The sequence below is a fragment of the Equus caballus genome, chromosome 2, assembly GCF_041296265.1.
Source record: "Equus caballus isolate H_3958 breed thoroughbred chromosome 2, TB-T2T, whole genome shotgun sequence".
NCBI lineage: Eukaryota > Metazoa > Chordata > Mammalia > Perissodactyla > Equidae > Equus > Equus caballus.
In genome coordinates this window covers 36,059,094-36,085,260 of record NC_091685.1, presented here as the reverse complement: position 1 = coordinate 36,085,260, position 26,167 = coordinate 36,059,094, and the positions used below count along the sequence as shown (strand labels likewise).

Sequence of the window (26,167 nt, the reverse complement as noted above, 5' to 3'; positions counted from 1 at the left end):
ATGAGGAGAATATCAATGGCCCATGCTTTGAGATGCTTTTTATATCCCACTTCCCCCAGAATAGCCAGATACATGATGGATCTTAGTTTAGTTTTTTTTGGTGAGGAAGATTGGCCCTGAGCTAACATCTGTGCCAGTCTTCCTCTATTTTATGTGGGATGCCACCACCCCATGGCTTGATGAGCTGTGTTAGGTCCATGCCCAGGATCCGAACCTGTGAACCCCGGGTCACCAAAGCGGAGTGCGTGAACTCAACCACTATGCTGGCCCCAGTTTAGTTTAGTTCTTAAAGGCAAATGCCGGTGTGGCTGCAGTGGGCCAGCCTTCCCTGCGGTGGTACTTTCTGTACCTTGGTCTGGGTTGTGGTTGGGGTGGCCAGGGGGTCAACCCCAACATGTGTGCCCACCTTGTTATGTGCCTAGTGACAAATAGGCTTTAATGCAGGCATTTTAACGTCTGGGGTGCCAAGAGTGGCTTACAGATTCTTTTGAGATGGTGGCAAAAACAATTGACCACCTTTCTAGAAAAATGTACCAAAGACACCAAATTTTACACAATCAATTCCAAAATGGGTTGTTAAAGGTTTGGGACGGGCTATCAGTCTTGGAGCTGGCAGGGATGTCCACTCTCCTTCCCTTCTAGCTTCACATGGTGGCCCTGAGCTAGGGGACCCCAGCACCCGATGAAGTCTCCTGTTCGTCAGAAATGGCCTCACCCCCACATTACAGATGAGTAAACCGAGACCCAGAGACATTAACCGACTTGCTGGTAAGAAGTGGAGGTGGGCGTCTCATCTTAAGCCTCCCCCAGAAATGCATCAGGAAGGACAGACCTGCTTCTGGCCCCAGACCCCTTGGCCCTGACCAGGTCAGATCCCCAGCGTGAGGCATTGGACGGGGCCCCCCATGAAGGTGTCTGTCCACGGCTCAGAGGTCAGGTGTGGGCTTTGGAGGCCCGTGAGGGTGACCAGCCACCCCAGTTTGCCCAGATGAAGAGCTGGACTTTCAGTGCTACGACTGGGGCCTCCCTAGGCCGACCGGGGCGCCTCCGTCACCCTAAGTTGGGATCCTGGCTCTCTGCCATTCCCTAAACGCCCTTCAGCCCTGTGTGTTTCCTCAGCTGTGAACTGTTGATAAGAATAAGGTAGATAAGAAAGGGAAGGGAGTTGCTGTGCTAATTGCCTTTAAGACACGGCCCCTCTGCCTGCTCAGTGCAGCAGCTCGGAGCCTGACCTGTGACTCTCAGTCTCCCGCCCGGCTGGGGTGACCCCACACCCCTGATTTCTCGGAGCTTTGGTGACCTGCCTCCTAGATGAGGATGGAATGGTGGTGCCTCCCTCCCAGGTTGCTGGGGCGTTAAGCAGAGGCAGCGTTGGCAAGGTGCTGGCCAGTGCTCTGTGGGTCGTCTGTGCCTCCCGGGGCCATCGTGGTGACGGCGCAGGGAGTGGGGGACCAGAGCGCCTTCAGGCCCACACTCTGCTGGGGCGCTCTGCATGACAGTGCTCAGGGGAGAGCGCTGAGCATGGGGTCCACAGCTCAGGCCCACCCCCAGCTCCGCCCCTGCCCAGCAGGGTCACCTGGGCCCGTTCCTCTGTTTCGCAGAGGTCTCTGAGAGTGACATGCTGCCCGTGGGGAAGGAGGTGCCCAGCAAGCAGCAGCTCTGCCAGCCTTGTGCCTCCTTGGCGGCCCCCAGCCCCCCAAGCCCCAGCGCTGTTTCCCGGCTCTGTGGCAGCATCTCAGCTCTAATGGCTTTGAGTGCTGAGCCGCTCACCCTGGGAATTTATAGAAACCAAGCACAGAAGTGTCACCTGGAGGTACATAAATATTGTAGGACTGGAGGCTGGGCTGTGTCAGCACTTTTTGGGGCTGTTTCACTCACCTAAAACCGTCTGTGCAGACGCCTGCAGCCAGGAGAGGGCGGAGGGGACGGGGCACCGTAGGCAGGTGCAGCTCCCGCCAGCTCCTAATGGCCTCTGGCTGCTCCCGAGGTGTGCCACTCTGTCCGTTGACCCTGCCGTCAGACAGGCTGTCCTCTTTCCACTGACAGATGAGCAAGGAGACCCCGGTTCCCTGGCCAGAGACCAGCCGGGAGCTGGGGGTCAGACCAGGCTCTCCCCTCTGACTGCCAGCATTTTTCTTTTTTTCATAACTTTGCTATTTCCCCCAACTTTTTATTTAAAAAAATTTCAAACTACAGGAAAGCTGAAAGAATAGGACAATGGACACATATATCCTTCACCTGGTTAACGAATGGTTACCATTTGCCATAATTCTCCCCCCATATTATATGTCCACACAGGTAAACCATTTGAGAGTCAGTTGTAGACATCATTTCCCTAACCCTAAAGACGATTCAGCATGGCTCTTCTACGGGACTTCAGTAGTGTTACCGTCCCCGGGGCTTAACATGAATACCCTGTCCATATTTGTGTTTTCCCAGTTGTCCCCAAATGTCTGTCATAGCTTCTCCTCCCAGCCCCCTCCAGGATCCTGCTGGGATCCCATGTTGCATTTGGTTGTCAAGTCTCTTGAGTATCCTTTTAATCTAGAATAATCCCTATGTTTTGTTTTTTTTTCTGGTCTCCATGATAACGACTTTTTTTGAGAAGTCCCAGCCAGTGTCTTATAAAAGGTGCCACAATCTGGAATTGCCTGATGTTCCCTCCTGATGAGATTCCAGTGTTTGGCCAGGTTCCTTGGAGGGAGCCCAGGCACCTCCCACCGCGTGGTGCGAGGAGGCAGCGGGAAATGCAGGCTGGCCAGTCCTGTCCTGATCGTCTCATCCTAAAGGCACCGCTTTCCCTTGGCAATTACCAGGCGGACTGCAGGTGAATGTCCTGTTCCTCGGCAAACTTTCCTTGTTAAAGAGGAGTTTCTCTTCCACTTGATCCCCCTTCCTTTATGACCGCTACAGACGCACAGATTCTTTTCCAAGTCCAGTGTGCTATAATCCAGGACCCTCACTATTGTTTTTCATGCTCATTTACCTCAAATTTGGCCTAGGAGCCCCTTGTGCTGGCTCCTGGTCCTTTGGCTGCTTCCCCATCATTCCTCGAGCACTTCTCTGCTTTCCTGCATCGGGAGAAGTTCTAGGCTCACCTGTACTTCCCCGCCCGAATCAGCCGCTTCTTCAGGGTGTCCGGCTGGTTCCCTTTGGTGGGGAGTGGTGTTCAGAGATCAAGACCTCGTGTGCTCCCTGCTGCTGGGGAGTCATTGCTTCCAGACCTCTCTGTGGACAGAGCCAGGAGAAAGGATCTACGTTCACGCTCATGGCTCTCATCCCGATCTGAGATCGTAGGGCTCTCCCTGACTTCTCTCCACACTTGACTCTTTCCTCGCCGTGAAACCCCGCTTCCCAGTGATAACATCAGGCTCCTTCAGTCACACCACGCAGTTTCAGAATCGCTGTACCGCTTCCACCCCCACCATCCTGCCTCCTGAGGAAAGTTCTGGATGTCTTGGCAGATGTTTTTGTCCTTAAGTGCTGAGTTCCCGGCCTCCTTGAATGGACTCCTTTCTATGTGGATGTGACCATGTTCCAGTAAAACGTGGTTCACCAAAGCGGGTGGCAGGCCATTGTTGCCCGAGGGCGGTTGTTAGCAGCCCACTGGTCCAGAACATCATCCTAACGGAACAGTTCCTGGTGCATGATAAGCCGCCAGTAAACAGCCATGCCTGGACCACAGGGGCTGAGAGGGCAGGAAGCACCGGGCCACCCCGACGAGCAGAGGGGCACGACTGGGCTGGCAGCGGGTGGGCAGGGGGCCTTCCTGAGGGACAAGGGGGAGTGAGGCCCATTAGAGGGTAAGGCGGCCCCCACTTTGGGCCCCCAAGACCAGCCAGGGGTTAGAGGAGGGGTCCAGAGGTGAGCTATGGGAAGCCGTGGCCTGGAGTTGGGGTGCCAGGTGGGCAGCCTTTCACCCGACCCTGGTTGGGAGGAAAGAAGAGCTTAATGGCCTGACAGGGTCCCTTCCAGTTAATTCTGAGCTCCTCCCTGGGCAAGTGAACACTCCACATTTGGGAAACAAAATGATCTGCGGGCTTGTCAGCAGCGAGCCCAGTGGGCAGCAAGTGCTGGGCCTCACTGCTGCCTGCCCCCACCCAGGGGTGCTGTGCTCAGCTCCCTCGGCCCCCCACCTCCCTGTACCTGTGTGCCAGCATGCCACCCACTCCTGTCCGGTGTGCCCAGGAGGCCAGTCGGGACTCCCAGGACCCGGCTCCCACCATCAAGCTCTTGGTGTGGGGAGGGGTCCTAAGGAGCCCAGAGGTAACTGAGGCCTGAGGGCTTGGGGCTGGGGCTGGAGCTGCTGCTGTGTATCTGTTCCTGCCTCTTCCCCACCCGCCCTGCCCCTGGGCTTGGCAGGTTTGCACAGGCCTTGTGCAAAGCCCTCCGGGCCTAGAGACAGACTTGTTATGCCTCTGGAGAAATGAGCCTGGATTTCTGCCGCTGACTTCTCGTTTAATTAGATTCTGATGGTGGCACGCAGGGCTGACTGGCTGCAAATTCAGGGGCAGCTTTCCATGGTTCCAGGCTCTCAGTTCCAGCGTGGCTGGCTTTTTCGGAGTCAGGAAAAGCTTCCGACCTTCCCGCGGGCGTGGGACAGCAGTCTCGCTGCACCCGTGTGAGCATGCACGTGCCTTCCTGTGAGTGCATGTGTGCATTTGTGCATTCGTGTGCACGTACAGGCATGCTGTTTTTGGGAAAAGTCTGCAGACAAAGCAGGTTGGGTGCCCACTTGCATCCCGCCGCCCCAGCCCTTCATCCATCTGCTCCTGACGGCGGGCACTGCGGGAAGTGGGATACGGCCTCAGTGTCTCATCCGTGACTGGGGTGGGTGGTTCCAGGGCTGGCCTTTCCCAGCGAGGCCCCCAGGAGGTGTCCTGTTTGAACCAGGACTTCTGCCTGAGTCAGGCCTTCAGGAAAGATGTCTCCAGTGCAGGCTGGTTCAGGAAGATAACACCACCCCCCCACCCCCACCCCATGGGTTTCCTTGAAGGAGTGCTCCTCTTGAGAAAAGGGAACTGAAAGCTGGTGCTGCCAGGCTGTGGGCAGCGGATTTGGGGGCGAGAGGCCAGAGAGAGGAAATTCCGCCCCTCCCCCTGCACTGCATGGCCTGGGCCTGGCTTTGTGGCGGCCGTGACGGGGCTGGCCCCCCCAAATCCCAGAGGCTCGCTGGCTGAGCCTCTAGCACCTGGGCCTTCACTGGGGCCGGGGGAGGGGTGCTGAGGAAAGAGGAACAGTGACCCCCACCCCCCAGGAGGCCCTAGTCTGAGCCCCCAGTCCGAGGGAGGAAATAGCTCCCTGCCCTCTGAGTGTCCAGCCCAATGAGACCCCCTCCTTGCCCATGGGGGCCCCCAGTTTGATGGGGACCACATGCTCCTGCCCTTGGCAAACTTCTGTCTGAGAGGCAGCTGCAGCTTCTGCTCTGGGGTCCCCCCAGTCAGGGGCGAGCTGCGAGCTGGGACCTGCCTTCTGAGAGCAGGCTGGCGTGAGGGGAGAAAGGACTTCGCTCTGCCTCTCGCTGCCCCTCCTCTGGGATCCCTAACCTTCCTATTCCCCCAGCCTGTTGGGTCACCCCACCCTGAGCCACAGAGCTCAGGCACTGGGGACTGGCTCAGAAAAAGTGATTTCCTTGGCCGTCCCACAGTCTTGCCCGTCTGGGCCCCGCATCCTGATGGGGATGAGCACCGGGTTCGTTGGCCTGGCTCCCCATGGAGACCCCCGCAGCGTCTTTATCTCGGGGGGAAGCTCCTGGTGATTTGAGCCGGGATGGAGTTGGGACTGAAGTCCAGGTTGCAAGAACTTTGCGGCAAAAGAAAGAGAGTCGTTTTACTGTTGCTTCTCACTTGCTAAGCTCAAGCGAGACTCAGAATTCCAGCCTCCTGCCACACAGCTGTGGAACTGCACTTTCCAGGGTAAATCTGATCATGTCCCTTACCAGCTCCGCCCCCTCTGCACCTGAACACAATCTATGCTCTTCACCGTGGACTTTCAGTCCACCTGGCATGATCCGGCCCCTGCCCACCTCTCCCACCTCTGTCTCAGCATCGTGCTCCCCTGCACTGACCCGGTTTCTGGTTCTCAAACACAGCAAGTTCATTCCTGCCCCAGGGCCTTTGCACTTGCCGTGCCTTTTGCCTGGAATGCTTTCCCCCTCCCCACCCCATCATCCAGGACTGATTTTTTATTTCTCTGACTAAATGCTCCCTCCCAGAGGCACCTTCCCTGAGCCCCCAATCTTAGTGGCTCCCAGCCCTTTTTTCATGCAGTGGTCATCACTATGTGGAGTCACCTTTATCTGTTTATTTGTTTTAATTGTCTCTCACTGGGAACGGGTGCTCCACGAGAGCAGGCCCCTTGGTTATCTCATTCATCACTATACTCCCAGCACCTAGACCCATGCCCCACATAGTAGGAGCTCAAGAATCTGTTGAATAAGTGAGACCATGTTAGGAACCGGCCTGTGCCCAGCTCTCCCTCAGCCAGGTTCCTATAACCCTCATGACAAATGGGGAAACTGAGGCCCAGGCCCCTGAAGCTATTGAGGAAATGAGATTTAAAAGCAGGTTTAATTCCAAATACATGTTCTGTCCAACAGCTTCCTGCATCTCGGGCTTCCACCCAAGACATGCTTTTATAGAAAAACAGAAAACTGCAAAGGAGGAAAACCACCAGGTCCTGCCCCTGGAATAATCCTGTGTGTGGGTTTCTCCTCCCTGCCCCTCCCCCTCCCACAATTTGGGATGTGGCCTTTTTTTTTTCCAATTTTTTTTTTATTGCGTTCATAATAGTTTACATCAGTGTGAGATTTCAGTTGTACATTATTTCTTGTCTGTCACCACGCAGGTGCTCCCCTTCACCCCCTGTGCCCACCCTCCCACCCCGCTTCCCCTGGTAACCACTGAGCTGTTTTCTTTGTCCATGCGCTTGTTTATACTCCACATATGAGCGAAACCATCTGATGTTTGTCTTTCTCAGACTGGCTTATTTTGCTAAGCATAATTCCCTCCAGGTCCTTCCAAGCTGTTGCAAATGGGATGAATTTGTCTTTTTTTCTGAGTGAGTATTATTCCATTGTATACATATAGCACATCTTCTTTATCCAATCATCTGTCAGTGGGCACTCAGATAGTTTCCATGTCTTGGCTATTGTGAATAGTGCTGCAATGAGCATAGGGGTGCGTATGTTACTTTGGATTGTTGATTTCAAGTTGTTTGGGTAGATACCCAGTAGTGGGATAGCTGGGTCATATGGTATTTCTATTTTTAGTTTTTTGAGGAATCTCCATACTGTTTTCCATAGTGGCTGCACCAGTTTGCATTCCCACCAGCAGGGTATGAGGGTTCCCTTCTCTCCGCAGCCTCTCCAACATTTGTTATTTTTAGTCTTAGTGATTATAGCCATTTTAACAGGCGTAAGGTGGTATCTTAGTGTAGTTTTGATTTGTATTTCCCTGATGATTAGTGATGTTGAACATCTTTGCATGTGCCTGTTGGCCATCTGTATATCTTCTTTGGAAAAATGTCTGTTCATCTCCTCTGCCCATTTTTTGATTGCGTTGTTTGCTTTCTTATGGTTCAGTTGTGTGAGTTCCTTATATATTGTGGAGATTAACCGCTTGTCAGATCTATGATTTGCAAATATTTTCTCCCAATTGGTGGGCTGTCTCTTTGTTTTGATTCTAGTTTCTTTTGTGGATGTGGCCTTTTTTTCCTTGCAGCCTATAACATTCACGTTTTTCCACATTCATCACACATTCTCTGCAAACGTGATTTTGAGTGGATGAGGGACGGTACCCTGTGGATACAGCAGAGCTATCCGACTGTCCCCAGTGGTTGGGCGTTTAGGTTGTTTCTAGTCTGCTGTGCTGGAGCTTCTGTACTGAGTAATGACTGGATGTCGTAGATGGAATTCATCCATTCATCCTTTGACCGAATTTTCCTGTGTGCTGGGCCCTGTGCCGAGCAGGGGGGTGTCAAAGGGCCTACGGCTCAGTGTCTGTCCTTGGAGTTCATAGTCCAGTGTGGGAGCGGCTGAGTAGAGCCACTGTGGTGTAGGTGTCGCCAGACGAGAGGGTGGAATATGGCACGCAGAGCAAAGTGGCTGGGGTCTCGGCGGCTGGGGCAGGCCTCATGGAAGAGGGACATCGCCCTGAATGGGGGTCTTCAGATGTGGTAAAGCTGTTCCCAGGAGGGCAGTGGGCGATGCACGTTGCAGACAGGTCATCGTGAGGGCGGAGGTGTGGTAGTGTGCTGCATCCTGAGCATCGTAGTCCATCCTGAGCATTGTGGTCCATCCCAAGCATCGTGCTGCATCCCGAGCATCGTGCTGCATCCCGAGCATCATGGTCCATCCCGAGCATCGTGGTCCATCCTGAGCATCGTGGTCCATTCTGAGCATTGCTCAGGCCCAGCTCCGGTTGGCCTGGAGCACAGGGAGCCTTGAGGGAAGGCAGGGGTTGGGGCAGACCTGGGGCCTGGAATGCCGAGTTGGAGAGCTGGAACTTTCTTCTGCAGTGGATGGGAACCCTGACCATGTCTCTCCTCTCTTTAAAAAGGAGTGTTTTTTTAAAAAAAGATCAAAATTATACATACGCCGGTAAAAAAATAAAAAATCAAATCGCATGGAATGATTTATCTAGAAAGGCCCTTACCATGCCCCGGCCCCAGCCCTGCTTCCTGGGGGAGAACCCTTCCACCCGTTCTGTTTTCATCCTCCTGGCCCTTTCTTTCCTCGTGACTCTGACTTGTCTGCTCTGCTGTTTCTTTTTTTGTTTTTTAAAGATTGGCACCTGAGCTAACAACTGTTGCCAATCTTCTTCTTTTTTTTTTTTTTTGCTTTTTCTCCCCAAATCCCCCCAGTACATAGTTGTATATTCTAATTGTGGGTCCTGCTGTTTTTTGACTTAATCAATGTTGGGCATCGGGTGTTACCTCCCGCTGTGAAAGATGAGGATTTGGTTCACACGACCAGCCTCCCGTCCCTGACAATTCTGTTAGCCGCATTTGTAACTTTGGATAATATCCTCGCGCTCCCACTTCCTCTTCCACTGACTTTCGGCTCTGGTTCCCTCGTGTCACAGTGGCACACTCGAGCCTGGTCCTGTCACCTCCCGGGAGCAGAGTGTGTGGGCACCTTCCCCTGCTCCTTGTTCAGGGGTGTTGTGCAGATGGCTTGAGATGGGCCACGTTAGAAGTGTTTGCACTGTGGGAATCAGCAGACCCGGCAAACCGGGACCACTCCCAGCTGTTAAACATTTGCCAGCATGCTGTTGCTGGGCTCTCCGGTTTCCTGACTCTGGTCAGGCAGGGGCCGGGTTAGCTTGGCCCCCAGAGGCTCGGCTGGCAGGCCCTGGCCTGGCACCAACACCCATCCCTCTGTGCTGCAGCAAAGCTTCGAGGCACACCAGGACGAGGCCGTGAGCGTGACACACATGGTGAAGGCGGGCAGCGGCGTCTGGATGGCCTTCTCCGCCGGCTCCTCCATCCGCCTCTTTCACACCGAGACGCTGGAGCATCTGCAGGAGATCAACATCGCCACCAGGACCACCTTCCTCCTGCCAGGTGAGGCTGCTGCTGGGGCGTCATGTCCCGCCGTCCCGGTCTGTGGAGGGAGGAGCTGACGTTCCGGGAGCACCTTCCACGGCCAGGCAGAGGTGCGTCCTGGCCAGCCCAGCTTGTTAGTCCTCGTGGCAGCCTGTGGTCAGCCTTGAAAACTGGGCCTCCAGGAGGGGGGCAGCGGGGTCAGGATTGGAACCCAGGCCGGTCATTCTGAAGCCCCTCGTGCTGTTGTCACGTGCTCCCTCTCACCGCATCCCCGCAGGCTGGGCTCGCAGGAAGTGAGGCTCCGAGCTCAGCCGGTTCTCCCATCAGGCATCTACGGGAACCCAGGCCCGTCCACACCTGCCACTCCTCAGGCTGACCAAAAACCGGATTCTGCCTCAAATCACCTTCAGAATAAGGTGAAGGGAAAGAGAGAAGGCCGATCAAGATCTCTTTCCTTAGAGGTTTTTTAAAGAAAGTTTGCCGGCCGGGGTTTGGAGGTACAGGGAGGTCGAAGGGCCAAGACAGCATCCCCTTGGGGCCCTTGCTTCCGCCTGCATAGCTGTTTGGGACGTGCGGTGCGGAGGAGTGACGGAGAAGGATCGAGATCAGAGCTCACATGCACACTGCCCTGGCCCGAGGCCCCCGTGGACCTGGCTGCAGTCAACTCCCTTAGCATCTGCTGCCCGAGACACTGCCCAGGCCCCCGCAGGCTGTGGGGCAGGGAGCTGGGTGGACGCCTGCTCAGGGCCTGTTCCCGCCCCCGCTGGCTGCAGAGTGGCCCACAGGGCCAGCAGGTGTCGGCTCGCCTTTCCTGCCCGCTGGGCCCAGCTTCCACCAGACAGACAACCTGACTGGTGGCTGATCTGGGAGGACGCAGAGGCTCCATCCTGTTCAAGCCCCGGGGGCTGGGTGGGTTCCGCAGCTAGGAGAGCTGAAGGGCCCCAGGGCCCGGGGCACAGAGCGGGCGCGGTAGGCTGGGCCTGGAGCTAACTGTCACAGGAACTCAGCAGATGGGCTGTGGCGAAGTCTGGAAGCGGCCGAGTGCTGAGCTGAGGCCTGATCCCCCTGTCTCCTGGGGCTGGGCCAAGTGCAGGCACGTCAGCCAGCACGTCAGGGGCTGGGGTAGGGGCCTCTGTCTTACCCCAGAGACCTGCTCCATAACTCCAGGTAGGGCGCCCAGAAATCGCTCCTGCTCCTGCTTCCTCCTGGCCAGTCACCACTGTCCTTGAGTCTGGACTGGTGGCCAGAGGGGGTGGTGGTCACTGTCAACAAGATCATCCACAATAGCAATAGTGTATAATAGATGCCTTCCTGCCACGAGCCCTACGGGGAGCTGGGTCCCATGTGCTTTACGTACAGGGTCTCATTGTCCCCATTGTCCAGATGCAGAAACTGAGGTTTGTTTGGGAGGGTAATGTGGCTTGTAGCGGCCCAGAGGCGGGACCGGGAGTCACATGAGGTCAGACTGACTTCGGAGTCTCTGTGTGTAACGGGGGAGGAGGAGGTGGCTGGAGTCCTGGCTGGGCCGCTGGGGGGTCTCGGGCAGGTGTTTTGACCTGGAGCCCCTGGTCTCTCTATGGGATGGGAGACAGTTCCTGACTTGGGGTTAATGCCATCAGGCATGGCAGGACAGCTTGCCCGGGCCTGGGGCATGGCAGGTGCCCCAGGAGAATACACGGCTCCCTGACACAGTCCCTAGGGGTGTTACAGGGGCCTGTGGGACCTGGCTATGCGTCTTTTCTCTCTTTCTCTTTCTTTTTTCTCTCTCTCTGTTTCATTGCGTTTCATAGTATTTGGCCATTAGTCAAGGTAAATACATTTTAACTACAATAAAAATTTCTTCATATCACAAAAATATTTCCATATTTATGCTGTTAGCTGAGTTATTTCAAGTTAGTGGAACAGCATAAAAACACCGATAATCTTATGGGCCTTTTTCATCTTCTTGGCCTCACCCCTGGGGGCAGAGGAGGTGAGAGGGAGCGGCAGCTGATCCCGCAGTCGGAGGCAGGATTTGTAGACAGGCCCGGCTGCAGGGGAAACATCAGCCCCCAGCGGCGGGATGGACTTCGCTGTGTGTGTTTAAAATGCGTCTGCACGTCCGTCGACTGACTTGTTCTTTCTAGTTACCCTTTACAGAAGGAAGGGCATTCGTTATCATTACCATTATTTCAGAGCCAGGTAAACTGAGGCCCAGGAGGTTCAATGACTGGCTTGAGGTCACACCGCTGAGGAGCCCAGAGTCAGGACTGAATCGCAGCTCTCACAGAATTACTGGGCAGCTTCCCCATTCCCGGGCCTCAGTTTCCCCATCTATGTAACGGGGAGCTGAGATTTGAGTCTGAGCTCGGCCTTCCAGCTCTGTGACCGGGATCAAGTGGGGACCCTCTCAGATCCCTGGTCCCTGCCTCAGGGAGGCGTGGCCTTACCTGAGATGGTGCAAGGACAGCGCCCCACCGTCCCTGGCTCAAGTGAGTCCAGTCCACGACGGTGCGGTCACCTTCATCTTCATCATCATCGCCTTGGCCACCCTGCCCCTCGTCGCACTAGCCCGTTGGCCGTGCATCTCCTTCGGGCCTCCTTGCTCAGCCGTCTCCCTCCAGTCAGTGCCCCTCCCACCGTATCAGCTGCATCTGAGCAGACAGAGGCCGCCCTGGGCCTGGACCCTGGCCACGTCTGGGGCGGAGGCTGAGGTTCTCAGGTGCCAGGCTTCCCAGAGGTCCCCAAGGAGTTACTGCCCTGGGCCTCCTCCCCCAGCCCTGAGGGTTCTCAGTCAGCATCGTGGGGGAGGCCAGGGCCCTGCCAGGCCAGGACCCCAAACCCGGGAGGAGGTGGCCCGGGCCAGCCCACGCTGCGCCTGGCAGAGGAGCAGCAGAGCAGGTTCTTAAATTCTTTATCAGAGATATTTTTAAAAGGTTTTTTAGTATTTTTACTTCCCTCAAGCCATCAAATGAAATAATTGCATAATTAGTGATAAATTTGTTCTTCCGCTAAGTGTGGATTTTTTTAAGGGCATGTTAAAAATTTATCACGCATCCTTCCCCTCGACCCGCCCCGACCCCTTTCTTCCACTCGCATACCCGACTCGTATTAATGCGTTTTTGAACCCAAATTCCCTCCTCCTCTAACTAGACAGGTCATTAATAAAATGTTCTCCGGGAGCCCGAGCTTTTTAAAGTTGTATATCTCCAGATAGATGGCTGGGGTGAGTCGAACACGGCTGCATTAGGCCCCTGTGATAAAATATTTATCCACCATTAGAATTTTTTTCTGGCTTTCGGACTGTTTGTGAAGTGCCTGCTCTTTTCCTCGAGGCGGAAGGGGAGGTGGAAGGGCCCCGGAATGAGGTCTGCAGATGAAGTCATTTCTCCGACTCCGGCGTCCCTCGCTTTCTCGCCGCCTGCCTTCCACTTGCCGTGTTTGCCTGGGACGTGGGGGCCGAGATTCTGCGGGGGCATCGGGAAACGGGCTCCTGCTGGTCTCGAGGCCCCAGGGGCCCTGGAAAAGGAGGCAAGGCACAGGAGATGAGAAATTTGCCACGTTCCCTTTCGCGGCTTTATTATTTTTGTGGGTTTATGGCTCTGATGGAGCTGATCTTAAGATATTAGAGTCCAGCAATAATCACAAACATTATCCTAATAGCCTCCATTTATTGGCTGTATACTATGGGCTAAGGGCTGTGCTCAACTGTGTGTATATTACATACACTCATATATTTATAGTTACTGTGTGTGTAGTATATACACAGTCATGCGCTGCATAACGGCGATGTGGTCGATGGCGCACTGCATAGACGCTGGTGGTCTCATAAGGTTAGTGCCATACAGCCTAGGTGTGTAGCGGGTTGTACCATCTAGGTATGTGTGTGTGCAAGCGCACTGTGTGATGTTCGCACAACGACAAAAATCGCCTGATGACGCATTTCTCAGGACCCATCCCTGTCGTTACGTGACGCGCGACCGCGTGCACATATATAATTCTAACGATCATAAAATCGAGCAAGGTAGGTTAATAATACCCATTGACTGATGAGAGGAAGAAAATGACCTGTCATTCACACAGCTAGTAAGTGACATCAACCCCTTCTTTTTCACTTGTCTTTCGTCATTCACTGGCTCATTCAGTCTGAAGCGTCTGCCCCGGGACCGGCTTCTCAGCCAGGAGCCGGGGACATCAGCTCTGGGCACACAGGAGCTGCTGCCCTCCTGGAGCTCGCATCTGGGGAGGCAAACAGGAAACAAGCAGAGAGAAAAGTGGAGGCCTGACAGACCTTGAGCAGGTGGTGACAAGAGGGGGCGCACAGACTGCGCCTCTTGCTGTCTGGTTTCACAAGGGCTGGGAGCACCACTGCCAGATCAGAGGCGTCCTTGGAGCCTGGAGCCTGCACTTTCTGAACTGACGCAGGCGTGGGGCAGAACCCAGCTCCGCGGACACCCAGAGCCTGCTGTGATATTGTCCCCATTGTCAAATGATGAACCAGCATTTTTTCAGTGTGCTTTGCATTTCCACTGAATCAACACCGTGAATATGACTTTGATTTGCATCACGTCGCCGGGCTCGTGTATCCCCCGCCTGCTGACAGCTCCACTTGGATGTCTCATGTGCACCTCAGACCGCACAGCCGTTAAAGAGCTCAGGCTTCCTCCCCGAGCCTGCTCCCCGCCATCGCAGGTGACGGCACCACCGTGCACCCAGCAGCTCGAGGCGAAAACCTCGGAGTTGTCCTCGCTGCTTCTCCTTCTCTCCTCCCACTCTAGTCTGTCAACAGGTCTGTTCTTCTGCTTCAAAACAGGTCTCAAATGTGGTGGCCTCTCCTCATCTCCCTGCTGCCACTGTGTCTCGGCTGCCACCATCTCGGCCTCTCTGGTCTCCTTGCCCGTCCCCCCATCCTCCATCACTGCAGCTAAAATGCCCCTCTAAAATCAGGTCACATCGCTGCCCTGCTTAGACCTTCCAGTAGCTTCTGATCACACTTGGAATGAACAGTCGCAGTCCTGACCTTGGCCCATCCTCTCTTCTGATCTCCCCCCGTTCATCTTGAGTTTACCTCTGTCCCTAAGCTGCACTGGCTTTACTGACCCGCCAAACTCATTCTTGTCACAGGGCCTTTGCACGTGCTGTCTCCCGGTCCTTAGCTCAGGTCTTAGTGTCGCTGCCTCCTCCTTGTCATCCAGATCTCGCATCCTCACATCTGCCTCCCCATCCTTCTGGAAAGCAGAGTGAGGCACAAACCCAGGAAGCCTCCTGCCCTCTCTCTGCCCCGTTGCCCCATTTGAATCTTCTGCCCCGTATTTAGGTTCCTCATTTCTGTTTTCATTTCCTTTCCCCTCTCCAGGGCTATGCTGTCCAATACGGTAGCCACGATTAAAACTAAAATGAAATGAAATAAAACGTTCAGTCCCTGAGTCCCACCAGCCACGTTTCAAGTGCTCAGGAGGCACAGGTGGCTGACGGCTACCGAATCGGACAGCGTGGTAGAGAACATTTCCATCATCGCAGAAAGTTCTAGAGTGTTTGCTCCTCGAGAGCAGAACTTTGTGTGTGTGGTTCCCACTGTGCCTCCAGCACTGAGTGCCGAGTCCTGCACACAGTAGGTGCCGAGTCCTGCACACAGTAGGCACCAGGGATGTTCCGAGTGCCGAGTGAACGGTAACGGTGTAGCTGGCTGCGTTAGACAGCAACCCCCCTTCCGGTGACCGCGGAGCCCTACCGTTCTCCTCTGAGGCTGTTGGCTCCGCACAGGAAGCCCATACGCCTGGTTTGTGCAATGGTGGGGAGGCGACAGAAGCGGTGGGGCGTCATCGGCGGCAGGCCTGAGCGCTGCCCCTCCCCCTGCGCTCACCAGCGGTGGGGGGGGATCTCTTTGGACCTCAGTCTGCTCATCTGGGAAATGGGCGTGACATCCGTGTCTTGCTACCTCTCAGCTGTTGCAGGGCCTACGTGGGAGCAGAGCAAGTCCGCGGGTGCTTTAGACACGCTGGAGCAGAGGTTCTCACAGCACGGTCCCTGGGCCAGCCACATCCGTGTCACCTGGGGACATGCTGCAAGTGCAATTTGGGGCCTCCGCTCTGGGGGTCGGCCCCTCGGTCTAAGCCCTCCTGGGGGTGCTGCTCACGCCCAGGTTGAGAACTGCTGCCCCGAGCGTCGTTTCTCGTGTCACGCGGCACTGCTATTGCCGTGATACGTGGCATGAGTTTGAATTTCCTTCGAGGGGAGAACAAGCCCCTCTCAGAGGGGCCGAAAGATTCAGGCAAGAAGCGAGAGAGCCCTTTGGAAAGGCCGAGGCCGCTCCCAGCCTCTCCCTCACACCCGTTCCCGGTGACCGGAACTGTTATCAGCAGAACAATGATGGCAGACAGCACGTGTCCGTGCGCGCCACGTGCCAGGCGCTGGCCCAGTGATTCACGTGCATCGACTCAGTTAATCCTCGGGACGAGGCTGTGAAATACCATCATTTTTCCATGATGATATCACCCCCTTTTGCAAGTGAGGAAACCACGGCACAGAGAGGTTTAGGGGCTGGCCCCAAGTCACACAGCTAGGACGTGGTAGAGCTGGGGTTTGAACCCAGTGCCTGGCCCCAGAGCCCTGCTTTCAGCTGCTGTGCTGTGCAGTCCACACTGCTTCTCCCTGCAGAGCAGGGGGAGCCCACCCTCCCTGCCATCGCTGTGCTCGCTAAAATGAAGAGACAGCGCCCAGGGGATAGGCACACAAGGGCTGATCTGGGCTGACATCACAAACATGCTAGTTCCTGGCACTGGGTCGTCCCTGCGCCGTGAGGCCTGGGGCCTGTAGGGTGTGCTGTGTGCTCACTGAAGCAAGGGCCCACATGGCAAAATGTCAAGCCAGGGCAGGAAACCCTGGGGTGGCAACAGACTGCCATGCCCCCTGCATCCGCCTCACCCCGGCCCCCTCCCCATGCATGCCATCTGCACCAATATTTGCCTCACCCTCAAACCTGCACCACCCCGGGCCTCCCTGGCTTCACTCCCCAGCTGGTTGGTCATGTCTCTGGCACGGGCTGCCCTTGGCCTACGCTTTGTGCCATATAACTTGGCCACTGAGTGTTGAGAGTTCACATGGCCAGCACTGGGAGCTATGGTGTCACCTCTTTGCAGCCTCACTTTACACAGGAGGCAACTGAGGCTGGGTTGGGAGAGCGCTCAGCTGGGGCATCCAGGGCCCAGGCCCCAGCCAGGTCAGCCTCCCAGCCCCACGTCTTAGCCACAACCCCATCCAGCTTCTTGCTCATCTCACGGGCGGAGCCCGGACTGTGCTGTTTCCTCACCTTGAGTGGTACCCAGAACCCACTGCATCCCTAAGGAGGGTGCACTGCTCACGCTTGGCCTCTCTCTCCGCAGGCCAGAAGCAACTGTGTGTCACCAGCCTCCTGATCTGCCAAGGTCTGCTCTGGGTGGGCACCGACCAGGGTGTCATCGTCCTGCTGCCTGTGCCTCGGCTGGAAGGCATCCCGAAGATCACAGGTGAGCCTCGGGGAGCCGGTCTTGGCAGGGCCAGGGAAGTTGGCTGCAAGTGGCCAGGAGAGGGTGAATCTTGTGCCCAGATGTTTACACTCTCTTCTTATGTGGGCGTGGGGGTCTGCTCTCCAACATCCTGTCATTGCAGGTGGCACTGTGGCACAGTGGAATTAAATCATCCCAGCCCCACAGGCTCCCACCTTCTTTCTGAGTCGCAGTTTCCTGATCTGGCAAATGGGGACAGTAGTGCATATTGGCCAGATGGTTTGAGGATTGGCTGGGACACCTGACCAATGATAGTGGCTCTGCTGGGCCCCTTTCTGTTCCCTCCCATAGCAGCTTCAAAACGTCCAGGCTCCAGAGACGGAAATAACTGAGGGCTCCTGGGGATAGAGCCCATGCCCACAGGGGTCTGCATGGATTGGAGGCTGTGCCCTGCCCTGCTGCACTGGGCCCAGGAGAACAAGGGCCGGGTTCGGGAAGACCCCGGAACCTGGCCCTCCCCTCCCGACTCTGCCTCTGCCCCAGGGTGGTGATGAAGCAGCCTCCTGCAGCTGCTGCCTGCGGGAGAGCATGGTGGGGGCTGGGGGGGGGGGGCGGGAACGGGAGGGAGAAGCCCTGAGGGCAGAGCAGCCCCGGCTGGATCTTGAGTTCTCTGCTCAAGGAGATTCTCTTCCTAAATCCGAGATTTCCTGGTTTCATCACATAGGTCATCGTCTTCATGCCAGTCTCAGTCCTGGGGACGCAGGGATGCGTCGGGCAGAGACCCTGCCCCTAAAAGCCGACAGACAGTCTGGTGGGGCAGCTGTAGTCCAGGGTGGCAGGTGCTGTGAGGGCGGGTGTCCCGGGGACCGTAAGGCACAGAGACAGGAGTGATCAGCTCCCATGGGTGAATTCAAGAAGGACGCGCTGTGGAGGAGCTTGAGCTCGGCTTCAGAGGCTGGGCTGCCGAATCAGGTGGGTGGGAAAGGCTCTCTGGGTGGAGGCGACGGCTGGGGCAGCGGCTCGGGGGCATGAGGATGCTCAGACTGGGAGCTGCGGGTGCTTCCCCACTGAGCTTCCCCCACCTGGTTTATAAGGCCCCTCCCGCTTTCCAGCCTCACTTGTCGGGAGAAAGTAGCCCTGGAGGCCAGCAGAGCCCTCCCCACACCCAAGGCGTCTGGAGGTTCTAGCAGACTTACCAAAAAAAAAAAAAGCCAGAAAGTTCTCCAACAGAGATGTGTGAGTGCCTCCCTTAATGCTCTGGGCCTTCGGGCCCTTCTCCCTGCCCCATTCTTGCAGGGAAAGGCATGGTCTCCCTCAATGGTCACTGTGGGCCTGTGGCCTTCCTGGCTGTGGCTACCAGCATCTTAGCCCCTGACATCCTGCGGAGTGACCAGGAGGAGGCTGAGGGCCCGCGGCCTGAGGAGGACAAGCCAGATGGGCAGGCTCCTGAGCCGGTGCCCGTGCCCTCGAGCCCTGTGGCCCGCGAGTTGACCCGCAAGAAGGGCATCCTTCTGCAGTACCGCCTGCGCTCCACGGCCCACCTCCCCGGCCCGCTGCTCTCGGTGCGGGAGCCGGCGCCCGCTGACAGCTCAGCCCTGGAGCACAGCGAAGAGGACGGCTCCATCTACGAGATGGCCGATGACCCCGACGTCTGGGTCCGCAGCCGGCCCTGCGCCCGCGACGCCCACCGCAAGGAGATCTGCTCGGTGGCCATCATCTCTGGTGGGCAGGGCTACCGCAACTTTGGCAGCGCCCCGGGTGGCAGTGGGAGGCCGGCCCCGTGTGGGGAGACGGACAGCACCCTCCTCATCTGGCAGGTGCCCTTGACGCTATAGCCCCCCGCCCGGGGCGCACAGCTGCAGGCCTGGCCACAGCCGTGCCGGCTCTCTGCCTGCTGTGGGCCCTTCCGGCCGTCTGGGGTCCCCTGAGGAGGGCCTGGTGGAATGGCCTTCCAGGGACCTGCATGGGGATGTACAGACGAGCCCGGAAGTCTGGTAATTACCTTGGCAGAACAGAGGAAAACCTCTTCCCTTTTTAAAAAAAATTATTTTTCAGAGTGTTTTGGGGGAGGGCTTTTGGGCTTGGGGAGAGGGAAGACACCTCTGGAGGAAATGGCCTTCTTTTTAAAAGCAAAAACACACAAAACCTCACAACAGCCTGGCAAGCCCAGCGCCTCTCGTCCAGGCCCGAGCAGGGCTCAGAGGTGGCCATGCGCCCCTCCCGGCAGGGCGTGTGTGTGAGTGTGTGAGAGCGTGTGGGCTGGTGTGTGAATATATATAAATACGTATATATGGTGTACATTATATGTGTATAAATAAAGTCTGTACATATTGGAGCTCTGGGAGATGCTGGAATAAAAGGCAAGAATAATGTCAGTACTTGGATCGGGGTTCTTTTTCTTGAGATGTGATAAGGAAGAGACAGAGAGCAGCTGTGACTAGAGAGGGATTGTTCTGGAACCAGAAGTGACATGGCCCTCAGCAAGAAGGATGGCAGCCAGGCACCAGGAAGGTGCTGCCACAAGAACAGGTCCTAGAACTCTGCTGTCCAGTGTGGTCACCATTGGCACATGCGGGGATTTAAATTTTTTGTGTGTGTGCTGAGGAAGATTGTCCCCAAGCTAACGTCCATGCCAGTCTTCCTCTATTTTGTATGTGGGATGCTGCCACAGCATGGCTCGATGAGCAGTGTGTAGGTCTGCGCCCAGGATCTGAACCGGTGAACCCCAGCCCCTGAAGCAAAGTGCGTGAACCTAACCACTATGCCACCAGGCCAGCCAGCGCTATTTAAGTTTTTAATTAATTAAAAGGAAATAAAATGACAAATCCAGTTCTCAGTCCCATTAGGCACATTTCTAGTGTGGCTTGAAGAGCCCAGGGGGTGAGAGCCGACCATACCGGACAACGTGGATATGACTGTTTCCGTCGTCCCAGAAAGTTCTGCTCGAGAAGGGGCTCTTGGGAGCCTCCCTCCTGAAGGTTTATTGAAGAAGAGGCTGGGCCCCGCTCTGGAAGGGTATGGAGGCAGGAGGCCTTGGCGTCAGTGCCAGCCTGGGAGGGAAGGAAGCTGAAGGGCTTCCCCATGTGGAGGGTGGGGGTCTGGGGCAGTTGCTGTGGGCAACAGAGTGAGGTGGGGAGGGGGCTGAGGTCCTGGGTCTGAGGGAGGCAGGGGTGAGTTCCAGATGGTGGGAGCAGAGCCCAGGCTGTGGGGCGGGATTGGCGGCTGGCGCTGCCTGGGACCTGGCTTCCCTCTTCCGGCTCAGTCTCTATCCTTAGATTCCCAGAGCTGCCTGCAGGGAAATAACCAAAACCAAAACCCACCGCCCAAAAGGGAAGTGTTTTCTCCATCTTCTCATCCATCCGCCTCCCTGTCATCCATCTGCGCGTCTGTCCACCCAGCCGTCTGTCCTCCCTTCCACACTTAGCGGCAGCAGCACCAGGTTGCAGGCAGAAGGAAAGCGGAGCTCGGCGGAGATGGGAGGCAAACCTCAGCTGGACCGGCCGCATGGTTCCGGCTCCGTGAGCTGCTGCATGATGCTCCGGGACCCCAGCGGGAAGAGCCACCCTGGAGAACATTTCAGCCCCTCCTAACCGCCTGGTGGGATCCCGCCCGCTGGAGGGCTCGCTGACTCGCTCACTCCTTTCCCAAATCCCTCGAGCTCCTTTCTTCTCTGGGCACCCTGTTAGTTGCTGGGCCATGGAGGTGAGCGAGGCGGCCATCCCTGCCCCCAGGAAGTACACGGCTAGAGGGGAGGGTAGACAGCGCCGGGAGGGTGAGGACCTGGGGAGGTGAAGGTGCTCCAGAGAAAGGCGGAAGGGCCTCGCGGAGGGAACGGCCTGTGCAAAGGCGGGGTGTGCAGAGGCGGCTTATTCCCCAAGGGCAGGGGGTCCAGCTGAGTCCCCAGGAGGAGGAGGAGGAGGAGGGGGCAGCGGCAGGAACCACGGCCCTGGACACGGATAACTGCATTCCGTTCCGGATGAACCCATCTTCTCTGGGCCTCGGTTTCCCATTTTGTATCAAAGGGAGACTCCCCACTGTCCCGCCCCCCTCGCATGGAGAGGAGGGTCCTTTCCAAGCACAAGAGGGATGCAGTGCTCAGCTTGATTCCTGCGCCCCGGTGGGGTGGGGGTCCCGGGGTGGGGTGTGTTATCCCGTCAGTGAAGACTTCCTGGGGCGGTGAGTGGCGAGGAGAGGCCGCTGAGGACCACGAGCAGCCTGGAGTCCAGGATCCCGCGGAGCTGCGTTTAAGTCCAACTCCGCTGAAGCCCTGCCGTGGGTCTTCCAGGGCGTCCCTTCACCTCCAGGCCTCGGTTTCCTCATCTCCGAAGTGGGCACGATGACGCCTTGCAGAATTGCTGAGGACGAGAGGCAACAAGTCCACGGAAAGCACCTGGAAGGGTCCTCCGACGGCAGCTCTGTGATTTCTCCTTACGTGGTCGGAGCCTGCCTTGTTCCAAACGACGGAGGCAGACGGTTCTTGTTGTGAAGTGCCCCCTTTGGTGCAGGAGTTGGCTGCTGAGAGCACTGCGCGTCTGCTAGATCCCAGACCTGCAGATCGCTCAGCCGAGGGGGACCGTAGATCTAATGGGGCCCATGAAATCCGACACTGAGAAAATGACTGACTTGGCATCTATGGTGAAATTATCATATCAGTCAACAGCTCTTCCCCCCGAGGCTCCGACAGCAGAGTGAGGGAGGGTCTGGGCATCGGAAAAACGGCTCCCGAGATACATGGGGGACGTGCCTAGTGTGTGAGAGGAGCCCTCACTGGAGATAGTGATAAGAGTACCAATAACCACCACTGATGAGAGTAACAATAACCACGAGCACTGGGGTGCGTCAGCTCGCTTCACGTTCACCCTGCTCTCAAGTAGCTGCTTTGTCTGCCTCGTTCTGCCCTGTGAGGGATCAAGGCTCAGGGAAGTTAACTCCCTGAGGGAGTGTGAGGGCCAAGACTGAGGTCTGTCTGCCACTCGAGTCAGACTCTTAGCCCGCACGCTGTTCTGCCTCCAAAAGCGCGTCTTTGGAGACAAATAGACCCGAGTTCCAACTGTGCTTTCCCCGCTTACCAGCTGTGTGACATCAGATGGGTGGCCTAACCTCTCTGTGTCTCAGAGAGGGGATAATAAACAGTCCTTGCTGTGGAAACTGAGTGTCATGAATTCGGTATTGACTGAAAGCCTACTATGTGCCAGGACCTGGTTCCAGTAGGCACTGGGTAGACTGGTCAAGAAGACACTGCACACACCCTTCCCCCCATTCTCCAGACGATAAATAAGTCAAACACATCAGATGGTGTTTGTGCTTTGGGGAGAGAACACAGAGAATGGGAGGTGGAAGGTGCCGGGAGGGGGCTTGTGACGTTAAACGGGGGTCCAAGGAGGTCTTACTGAGCAGGTGGCACTTGAGCAAAGACCTGAGGGAGGAGCAGGCATCGGGCTGTGGAACATTCCGGGCGGAGGGGACAGCAAGTGCAAAGTGGCGAGGCAGGAGTGTGGCTGGAGCGGAGGGAGTGAGGGGCGCAGTGGGAGAGGGTCCTGGTTCCCAGCTCGGGTCATGGAGGGACTTTGATTTTCCCTGGAGACGTGGGAAGTCATCGGAGGGTTCTGAGCAGACGAGTGACACCATCTGTGTTTGGTTTTCCAACAATCCCTTTTGGCTGCTAAGTTGAGGATAATCCGTGGGGGCGAGAGTGGAGTGAGGGGGCCAGGAGACCCCTGAGGAAGCTGTTGCAGTAATCCAGGTGCGAGAGGCTGGCGGCTGGGACCAAGGTGGACGTGGCGGAGGTGATGGATGGATTCTGATGCTGGAGCCCGCAGGGTTTGCTGATGGAGGAGCTGAGAAGTCAAGGATGACCCTGAGGTGTCTGGCCTGAGCCACTGCAAGGACAGAGCTGCCACTGACTGAGGTGGAGGCTGTGGGAGGGGCAGGCCGGTTTCTAGGGGAAGACCGGAAATTGGGGCACAACACCTTTGAGCTGCCCTTGAACATGTGAGCGGAGATGCAGGGAGCACGGTGACTCTGAGCTTCGAGCCCAGGGTGGTGGAGGAGACGGAGGAGCTGGGACCTGAGCACAGGAGGCAGACGTAGGTCTGGGAGATGCACAGGGAGCTAAGGGGACCTGAGAAGCGTGTCCTGGGATGAAGGCGGGAAACCAAGAGGGCGCGGCGTCCTGGGAGCCACGTGGAGAGTGTGGAAGGCAGAGGGAGCCATCTTCCGTGTCGGATGCTGTGGAGACAGCAGGACGAGAGCTGACCTTGGATTTAGCCACATGGAGCCCGTTTGTGACCTTGACAAGAGGAATCTGGGCAGAGAGGTGGGGGAACAGCCCGGTGGGAGTGGGTTCAAGATAGAACAGGAGGCCAAGAGCCCACTGGTCTGGAAGGAGAGCATGGAGCAGCAGGGTCCGGGCGAGGCTCTGAGGCCCAGGGGCTGGGTGATTCTCCGGGCTCCTGTGGTTGGGTGGAGAGAGTGACAGGGACGGATGCCACAGCTCAGAGGGCCCCAGGTTTATTAGCCTACGTGCCTTCATCCCTTTGCCCTTGCCCGAGATGGAGACCCCTCTTTCTTCACCCCGATGAGCAGGCACAGACTTAGATAAGCTGCTTGTCAGGAGGCAGCTTCGAGCCAGACCCGTCTCGCAGGTGGGATTCTGCGCAGCTGCAGACTGGGAGTCTCGGGCTGATGGCAGGCTGCTCACCCCCCACTAGTGGGCAACCCAGCCTGTTGTCCCCATCCTGCTGCCAGGTGGCTGGCAAAGGCCTCTGTCCCATCTCTGTGCTCAGGGCCGGGGAGGGGAGACCCCATGCCCCCATGTCTCAGAGGAAGGTGGAGGTTGTCCCATGGGCACCCAGCCCCAGGCCATGGACTCCAAGGGTGGGAGAGAGCCCGGGGCCACCCTCATCCTGCAGCCCGGTGGTCCCCCAGCCTCGGAGCCCAGCCCTCGGAAGCCGGATACTGCCCGTGGGAGGTGGGATTTGGCCATCACGGCTGGGGCTCACGGGGATGGGACTCGGTCTGTTTTCCAGCACCCGGTCTGATTTCAGTCTGGAGATCCCATGGCACAAAAGACCTGCTCCTAATGAAAGGTGACGCGGTCATTTCTGAGGCTTAAGCTGCTTCTTTGGGGCTAACTCTGTTTAGGGGAAGAACAGTCCTTTCGGCTTATGTCCTTCCTCTTCCCTCCCTTCCGACCCCCTCCTGGCATCTGGGCCCAGGGGATGCTAATAGGATAAGGGGTGGTGGCAGGGGTACCAGGTGTCCGCACGGTGGGCGTGGGGATATGTGTACTCTGCTCTGGTCCCTGGCTGGTCTCCTTCACCTGGACGTCCTGCCATGGTGGTCTGTCCTGTCCTTGGGTGTCAGGCTGGTGTCATGCAACTGTGCATGTGGACCTCAACCGCCCCGGGTCTCGGGGCTCCTCTCCTCCGCGCCCTCCTCAGCCTGACCTCAGGTCTCCCCCGGTCCAGCAGGGCTCCAGCCCTTCCCTGCCCCGTGCCCCCAAGACACTCACCACCTGGGGCCTCTCAGACGTGCAGGTCCACACCCTCCTCTGCCCTCCTGGCCCTGCGCTCTCCCACGCTGGTGGGTGTGTTGGGGACACAGATCCCTGCCCATGGCTCTCAGTCTCCCCTTAACGATTTGGCCTCCTCCTGGACTTGTGAGGCCCAAGGTGTGTGTGGGGTGCCACTTCCTTCCGCCGGAGCCCTGGTCGAGTCCCACCTCGGGCTTGTCCCTTCCGGTCTGTCCTGTTTCCGACTCGCTGCTTAAAATGGGATTTCCCACCTGGGCAAAGCTCTCTGCAGCCCGTAGGAGTCTGCTCAGGCATGGAGCTTCGCTCTTGTTTCGTAACAGGAGGGTCCCCCAGAAGCAGATCCTGAGATAAGGGTTTTGATTAGAGTCATTTATTAGAGAGGCGAGGCCAGGAACACTGATAGGGGACATGAGACAGGGAAGGGCAAGAAGCCAGGATGGCGCACGTTCTTGAGCAGGTGACCTCGGGCAGCTCCGGGAGACCATGAGAGCATGGCACAGAGTCACCGCGGCTGCGGGCTGAGCACGCTGGGGTGTTTGTCCCCGACTCCCATCAGGAGTGTCCCTGGTTGGGGCCGCTCCCAGAGGCATTAGTTCCAGGCACTCCAGCCTGCCTTGCTGGTCAGCCAGAGAGGACCTTAGGCGGAGAGAAGACCTCAGGCGGAGAAAAGACCTCAGGCGGAGAGCCTGATACCCCGTGTACTGCCTGCACTGCATAGTGAGTGCCCAGGAGAACGGGCTGCGGCTTTCATAATTTTAAATTGTTCTCTTCACAACCAAGCCAGGCTTTCAAGAGGATAGTCTTGCTATGGACACAAAAATATCTAATTCGGAACTCAAAGCTGGTTGTTCACTCTAGGGGGTATCCCCCCATCTCAGTCAGCTTGGGCTGCTGTACAAAACACCATAGTCTGAGGGGCTCAATCAGTTAGTTTCTCACAGTCCCAGAGGCTGGGAAGTCCGAGGAGACAGTGCCGGCTGATTCGGCGTCTGGTGAGCGCTCTCTTCCTCGCTTGCAGATGGCCGCCTTCTGGCCATGTCCTGGAAGCACGGAGAGATGAAGCTTTGCTCTCTTCCTCTTCTTATAAGGGCACTAATCCCATGAGGAGGCCCCCACCCTCATGACCCAGTCACCTCCTGAAGGCCCCGCCTCCAAATACCATCACATTGCGGGGAGGGCCTCAACACTCGAACTTGGGAAGACACGAACATTCAGCCCATAACGCTCCCCCCTTGCAACACACGCACATGCATGTGCTAGCTGGCATTGACCCAGTGGAGCGGGGGTCAGGGAGAGGCCGGCTCATCAAGATTTATGGAGAATGAAAATAAACCTCGGGCTCATATCTCAATCACCCCACTACACAACTGAGCCGCTTTGCACTGGGGTAGAGTCACTGAGCATATGAGATTGTCCCTGTCCTCACGGTACATACAGCCCAGCAAGCAAGATGCTGGGGCCAAGGAGACTCAACCAAGGAAGGCTTCCTGGAGGCAGTGAGGTGTGGCGCAGCAGATGAGGGCTTTGGAGTGATGCAGACGTGGGTTTGAGTCTTGGCTCTCTCACCTGCTCTGGGTAGCCTGAGACAAGTGACAATCTTCCTTGCTTCCATGTCCTTAGCTGA

At 56.8% G+C, this 26,167-nt stretch overlaps 1 protein-coding gene across 43 annotated transcripts in view; it reads left to right on the top strand.

The window, feature by feature from the left end:
* The window catches only part of ARHGEF10L (Rho guanine nucleotide exchange factor 10 like), a 153,480-nt gene extending 134,096 nt beyond the window's left edge, over nt 1-19,384 (top strand). For all 43 annotated transcript variants that reach the window (XM_070252462.1, XM_070252437.1, XM_070252489.1 and 40 more), the window contains 3 exons: nt 9,390-9,564; nt 16,908-17,030; nt 18,306-19,384. In XM_070252462.1, coding sequence (XP_070108563.1) covers nt 9,390-9,564; nt 16,908-17,030; nt 18,306-18,844 — 837 coding nt within the window. In that variant the 3' untranslated portion in view covers nt 18,845-19,384. The remainder of the gene's footprint in view (nt 1-9,389; nt 9,565-16,907; nt 17,031-18,305) is intronic.
* The last annotated feature ends 6,783 nt before the right edge of the window (nt 19,385-26,167 follow it).